This window comes from Anopheles merus, chromosome 3R (genome assembly GCF_017562075.2).
Source record: "Anopheles merus strain MAF chromosome 3R, AmerM5.1, whole genome shotgun sequence".
NCBI lineage: Eukaryota > Metazoa > Arthropoda > Insecta > Diptera > Culicidae > Anopheles > Anopheles merus.
This window is the reverse complement of record NC_054084.1, coordinates 42453173-42459356: the sequence shown is the minus strand read 5'-3', so window position 1 is coordinate 42459356 and position 6184 is coordinate 42453173. Positions and strand designations below refer to the sequence as shown.

At 42.9% G+C, this 6184-nt stretch overlaps 1 protein-coding gene across 5 annotated transcripts in view; it reads right to left on the bottom strand.

The window, feature by feature from the left end:
* Positions 1-522: 522 nt before the first annotated feature.
* Positions 523-6184, bottom strand: part of LOC121597343 (myb-like protein Q) — a 28505-nt gene continuing 22843 nt past the window's right edge. For all 5 annotated transcript variants that reach the window (XM_041923043.1, XM_041923046.1, XM_041923042.1 and 2 more), the window contains exons 10-15: positions 5784-6107; positions 5232-5717; positions 4989-5156; positions 4729-4908; positions 4549-4637; positions 523-4251 (exon numbers count right to left, since the gene is read on the bottom strand). In XM_041923043.1, coding sequence (XP_041778977.1) covers positions 4081-4251; positions 4549-4637; positions 4729-4908; positions 4989-5156; positions 5232-5717; positions 5784-6107 — 1418 coding nt within the window. In that variant the 3' untranslated portion in view covers positions 523-4080. The remainder of the gene's footprint in view (positions 4252-4548; positions 4638-4728; positions 4909-4988; positions 5157-5231; positions 5718-5783; positions 6108-6184) is intronic.

Genomic DNA, 6184 nt, shown 5'->3' with positions numbered 1-6184 from the left:
TGGTTGTATTTGCTTATTTAGACCTAGCTTATGGACTTCAAAGGGTTAAAGTGAGCTCATACATATACTTAAGTTTAATACTTTTTCATGGTATCGCTATCACAATTATCTAAAGAAAATAAAGCAATACTCACCTCTATCTGTTGGTATTTCGCGAACACTTTGTCCTCTGCTCCTTGGCCTAAAAATCTACGTGGTCATGATGACCTCGTACAGGCTTACTGTATAATGGATTGATGTGGACGAAAACTGATAAATCGTAGATCAGTTCGTGCTAAGAGGATAAGGAGAGGTGGATCCAACAGACCAGTGTTAAGAACACATTTCAATGCTACATATTAAATACACTTACCCTTTCCAATGCCCAAATTGCATCCTCGTTCAATTATCGCTCATTTCTCAATCCATACATAACACCAAGGACAAATTTCCAAATCACTTGCTTTTTTTTCAAATTTTAAGTATATTTTATGGGTTTGTTCCATAATATTTTCAATTTTGCATTTTTTTTTAATTCTTTTGTATTATATTCTCTTCCTTATGTTTCGGTTTATATCGTCTTTTCTTCACCTTTCTCTTGCGCTGTTCGACGCCCTAGAGCTTCCTCTTCTTTCCGCTCTTCCTACACACCAACACACACCTAGCACACACGCCCACGCGAGGCTTCTCTTTAACCCCGCGAGTTGTGTGATCTCCACACAAAATGTTTTCTGTTACGATTACGATTACATTTAGCTACTCTCCGGCGATGCGTGTGTTTAATTTGCTACAATTTGTGTTGAGTTTCCTCTGTGTTTTCTCCTGGTTCATTCTCTCTCTATACCTTTCTCTCTTTCTCTCTTGTCTCATGTTTGCGATGCGACTTCCTTTTAAAAATGCATCTTTATCGACCGCGGGAGCGACTGTTTCTGTGTTTCGTACATCGAGTTTCGCACATAATAGTGTGGAGTAGTTGTGGTAGCAGTAGTAGTAAGTGGTAGCAGTAGACAGTAGGTTTATCGTCGTCTATATATCGTGTTCATTAGCAGCATCAGCTTTAGCAGTTTTGTTTCAGCACAGCACAGCCTGGTGCGTATGTGCTCTTGTGTATGTACTTTTGCATCTGTTATAACAGCTCTTAACAGCAGCAGGTATTGTACAATCACGTTACGTTATGTTTCAATATATCAGCAACGTTGCAACATTTCTCTTTCCGTACGGGTACACGGGGGACTTCTCAATTGTGGTCTATCGATCCGTTTGCACAGGCTGTTCACCATTGACAAGGCAAAGGTATAACATCAAGGTTAGATTTGTTCGCTGCAGAACGCTTCCATGGATCAAGACACATGGGGTCGTTTACAAATCCAGCAGATAGTAAACAGGAGCAACACACATCCAGATAAAAGACAGTTTCATTCTTTAGAAAACATCTTTCCTTTTCAGAACCTCAATACCTAACCGCCAATGCGATCAACGCAGCGAAGGTTTAAGTTTTTCAGGGCAATAAAGCATACGACTCCGTTCGTCGAAACGGGGGAAAGGAGGAAGTGACCGTTCAAATAATCCCAACAGCCGTCAGATTTTGCAAACCTATATATGTGTGCAAGGGGAAGGTACTAACGTAATAGAGATGCAGATAAGGTTCGTCGCGTATTCGATGCACCCTTAACGTTTGCAATTGACGCCGATCGAATCTATTTCTTCTCACACACGATCGCACACGTTGCGTTCAGCTGACAGCGTTGTCGGTCATTGCAAAGCAGTAAAATACACACCTTTCTTTTGAAGCATCATGCGCTTTTGCTTTCCTGATCGTCCAAAGTGTTGTTGCTCTCTGTTGCTGACTACTTGTATCATGGATTGTTGCAGCAAAACGATATTAAAAAACAATGATCGATCATTATCATGTCCCCCGCAGTTTTCCTCAACATACCGCAGCAATTCTCGATTGTGGAGCTTTTTGTTGTATAACTATATATAACTATATATATATGTGTATATTGCATAATATGATTTTACCCATCAGGATCTTACAATTTCCCCCCATTGTGATACTAGGGAGAAGGGCCATGTTTGTAATATAAATTCAGTAATCAATAATAACCAATAATAATTGTGAAATAGTAATATAATTTTCATCATCACATTTCCGATTGCGCACCTACTGCTTCTTCGCGTTCGACCAAATTAAGCACCCTTACAGTGCTGCGCTGTGAAAACATCCCAATCCAGGATTTGTAACCGCTATAAAAACTCATTATGCATACTTTATCATGTGTATCCAAATTGATTAAAATTACGATCGATTTACGACAGTAAAAAGGAACAAAAAGTTCTTCTAGGTGTAATAATAGCGAACCAAAAGAGTGAAAAAAAATGCTTCGTTGGTGTGCTGTTGTGTGTCCACATGTGTCCAGCGCATATGGCAAGATGTCAAGTAAGCTACCTCCAACCGATCAATATTATATGTGTGCCGATCGATACTTTTGTAATAGTCTAGTTTCTTGGTTTACTCTCTGCTGCTCTATTGGCCGAATGGCCCATAATAATTTCGCTTCATATTGCACTGTTTTCCGGGTCAGTTTTCAATTTGAACAGCATAATTCAAAACTTGCAAGATGTTTTACAACAGCTGTCATTATTTGTAATAGCTGGGCTGCTGAAAAAACCTCTTGTGATTCTTGAATAATACTGTTCACACTAGAAACTGAAACTGAAAAACAGTGTATCAGACATTAGGAAAGGGTCTGCTTCTTCATTATTTTCTGGTATTTGTTTTGTTTATTTGCATGAAAGAACCTATTCAATCTAGCTCCTTGAGTGTATATCTGTATGCATCCCAAACAGCACCCTTCAACGATACAACTGCTGAGAGAGTATACCGTGAACAGTCTCACCAGCTATATCATCGACCTGCTTTTTTGTTCAATCTTCAATGGGCTGGAGGCGGATTGACTAGAATCATGGTTTCCAACATAACACGTCCGTATAACAGCACATCCTATAGCGATTGGCTATGTGTTTCACAGCTCCCACAAAATGTGTGTATAATACGGGGTATGGCAGCAACCACAAACCAACCAAACCGCCATCCAGCAATCTGATCGAGTGTATCCCTGCCTTCGCAAGGGAGACACCGTCATACCATTAAGATCACTTCTACCCAGTTCCGGAATCACCGACTGAAATCTTAATTTGCTTTTCCCTACATCCTGATACGTCCTCGAGTTTTGTCCCAAAGCTTTCCACTCTTTGCCTCACACTAGTCATCGGCGTTTCATCGAAAGGGATTTTTTTTGTTCTTTTTGAACCATCTCAAATGCCGATCAAAATCGATGGAACCAGTTTGTCCTTCGTACCAAAAAAAAACCTCCAACGATAAAACACGGATAGTAGAGTGTAAGGCTATTAACTTTTCTAGTACATTTATGTATTTCGCAATTACGGCGTTCTCGAACGCAACATACCACACCATTGCACGCGTATCCATCATCTACTACCACTTTCATCGGATTTTTTTTCCAATTCGGGTAGGGACAGGCCATTTTTAGGCGCATTTCTTTAACACGTACACTGCAGTAGGCAAACCGCTGTAAACTGATCATAATGTCACTGTGGGATGAGTTAATGAAAATTCTGTGTTCTGTGCTCTGGCTTTTATGTCGCAATATATCCATGTTTCATTTTTGACGCACTTACAAAAAAATAATAAACGAAGGTAGTAGACTAGAGTACTTACTGCACACTCTCGCTTGCTCTCCTATGCTAGCTCTCGACGACACCACATCTCATCACATGCGAAGTGAATTTGTGCACGAGGAAACACCATCGAAGAATGTTTTGTTTTGGTCGCATTAGCGTCCGGGCGCGCCTCACTGTGTTCGGGAAGTGGAAGAAGGCGCACCAAACCAAGCGCGGCGGGTAGCTGACATAGTAGTTTTTTTGTTATTTTGTTTGCGCTGCACCGTTCTGATGATGATGATGCTTGCTTAGCGCTGTCCCATGCGCTCAGCATCGGCGTCAATCGGAAATATGTGATTACTTGTGTTGTGTTTGTTGAGTTTACGTTTGTCTGTATTATGCTGCCATGCCATATGCTTAGTTGATGCATTCGGTTTTCTGCTTGTTGTTGCCTGGGACGTTGTTCTGAAAGCCCGGTGGCATCGGGATCGAGTACTTGTCGAAGCCGTTCGGGAAACCGCAGTTGGCTACTTCGTACATGAAAACGTTTCGCTCGTTGTTGATGATGTTGACATGAGAAAAGTTAAGCTGAAAGTAAATACATTTAATAAATTATCATAGTTACACAGTTGTCTCAGTTTTTTTTAAGGCGGTGGTAATCCTTCATACTGGCCAGTACAATGAGTGAGATCTTCTTATACATAGCAAAGGTTTAATTTATGTTTGAAAAAGTTCACTGGCACTTCTTGATATAAAAAAGTTCTAATTGCTTGACCGTTTCGGTTGCTGTATTCGTTCGTTGCGCGATAGCTTCTGTTTCGAAAGTGGCAGCTTTTGCTTAAAATATTGAGCCTTGTTTTGAGATTTCCGTGTTTTGGGTCCTACCTGTGGATTTGCTTGTTGTTGTTGTTGCTGCTGCTGTTGCTGTTGACCCATCAGGTTCGACTGCAAGTTGAGACCATGGTGTCCGAAACCTAATGAAAAGCGCCCACGTAGTGGAACGAAAATTGAGCACATTAGCAACGAGGACTTTCTCTCTTCGCGGAATGTTAGCAAACCAAATACCTTGTCCAGGTTGAAGATTTTGCTGCTGATTCATCTGCTGCTGCTGTTGCTGCTGTTGCTGAGCGTTCAGAAACAGATCACCCCCGGCTGGTTGGTTTGGTCCGTTCATAAATGAGAACTGACGGTAAGAAACGATGGCCGGGTCCATCGACGTCCAGTCGGTGAGATTATTGCCATACGCTGTGTTTGCAAGATGAAACCCGAAATTATCATTAGAGAAATTGCAAAAAGATTTAGAACGCCGGTTTCCCAATGCTTACCTGCTTTGTTGAGTCCGTTCTGCGGCTGAGCCATGTGCTCATTTTGCTGATATCCTAGGAAGGGTTGCTGCACCTGCTGATTCCAGTTGCCGTTCTGCGGTGGCTGCTGCGGCTGCTGTCCATTCGGCATTTGCATACCACCGTTCATGAAGGGTAGAATTTTGCTGCCTGCAAATGATACCGTAGCGATTATTAGTAACACTATTCCCACGTGTGCAGAGAAAACACGTGCTTCTCACATACCTTGTGCCCGTGGTACACCAAAGCCGAAAGCGTTCATGTGGTTGAAGCCAGGCGGTGGCATGCGGGTACGTTGCTGTTGTTGATGCTGTTGCTGGTGTTGCTGCTGCTGTTGTTGCTGTTGTTGCTGCTGTTGCTGCTGCTGCTGCTGCTGAACATTCTCTAGCACCTTACTGTGGTTCGAGCCGCTCTGAGGCAGCTGTTGCTGATTCATTTCATCGTTCATCAGCTCGGCCAGTGCCTTCTGGGTTTCCAGGAACGGATCGAACCCAAGGTCATCGTCGGCGGTCGGGTTTTGGGGATACTGTGACTGCGGCTGCGATTGGGTTCTGCTGCCCGACTGTTGCGACTGCGAAGCAGCAGCTGCTGCTGCTGCCGCTACAGATGCCTTGTGCTGCGGCATGGAACGATCTCCACCGTTCAGGAGCGGATTGTGAGCGCCAAGGTTGAGCAGCCGCTGCTTGTGTAGCTGCTGGGAGCTTAGCAAATCTGCAAATAGACAAACTCTATCGTCAACGTAACTGTGTTGCACCGATCGACGCGCTAAGCACTTACTTTCGTTGTGTTGATCAAGGAAATGGTTGTTCAAACGGCTGTTTTCCAGCGCTAGCAAGTTCATGTCAAGCGTCTGCTGCGGGAGTGAATTTTGTCCATTGAGTAAAAACTGCTGCTGCTGCTGCTGTTGTTGCTGGTTTTTGTGGAAGTCGAAGAACTTGTTCAACTTGGACATATTTGCATTTCCGTACATCTGGCTCATGTCTGTGTGTAGCCTTTGCTGTTGCTGGTGTTGTTGCTGCTGCTGTTGCTGCTGTTGCTGCTGGCTTAGGAAGTTGTTTCGCATAGCATATGTTTTGTGCCAGAAATCATTCGTACCAAATTCTGCATCAACAAATACAAAGATAGAGAAGAATATTACATCACATAAATTAAATACAGCCCGCATGACAGGCATCATC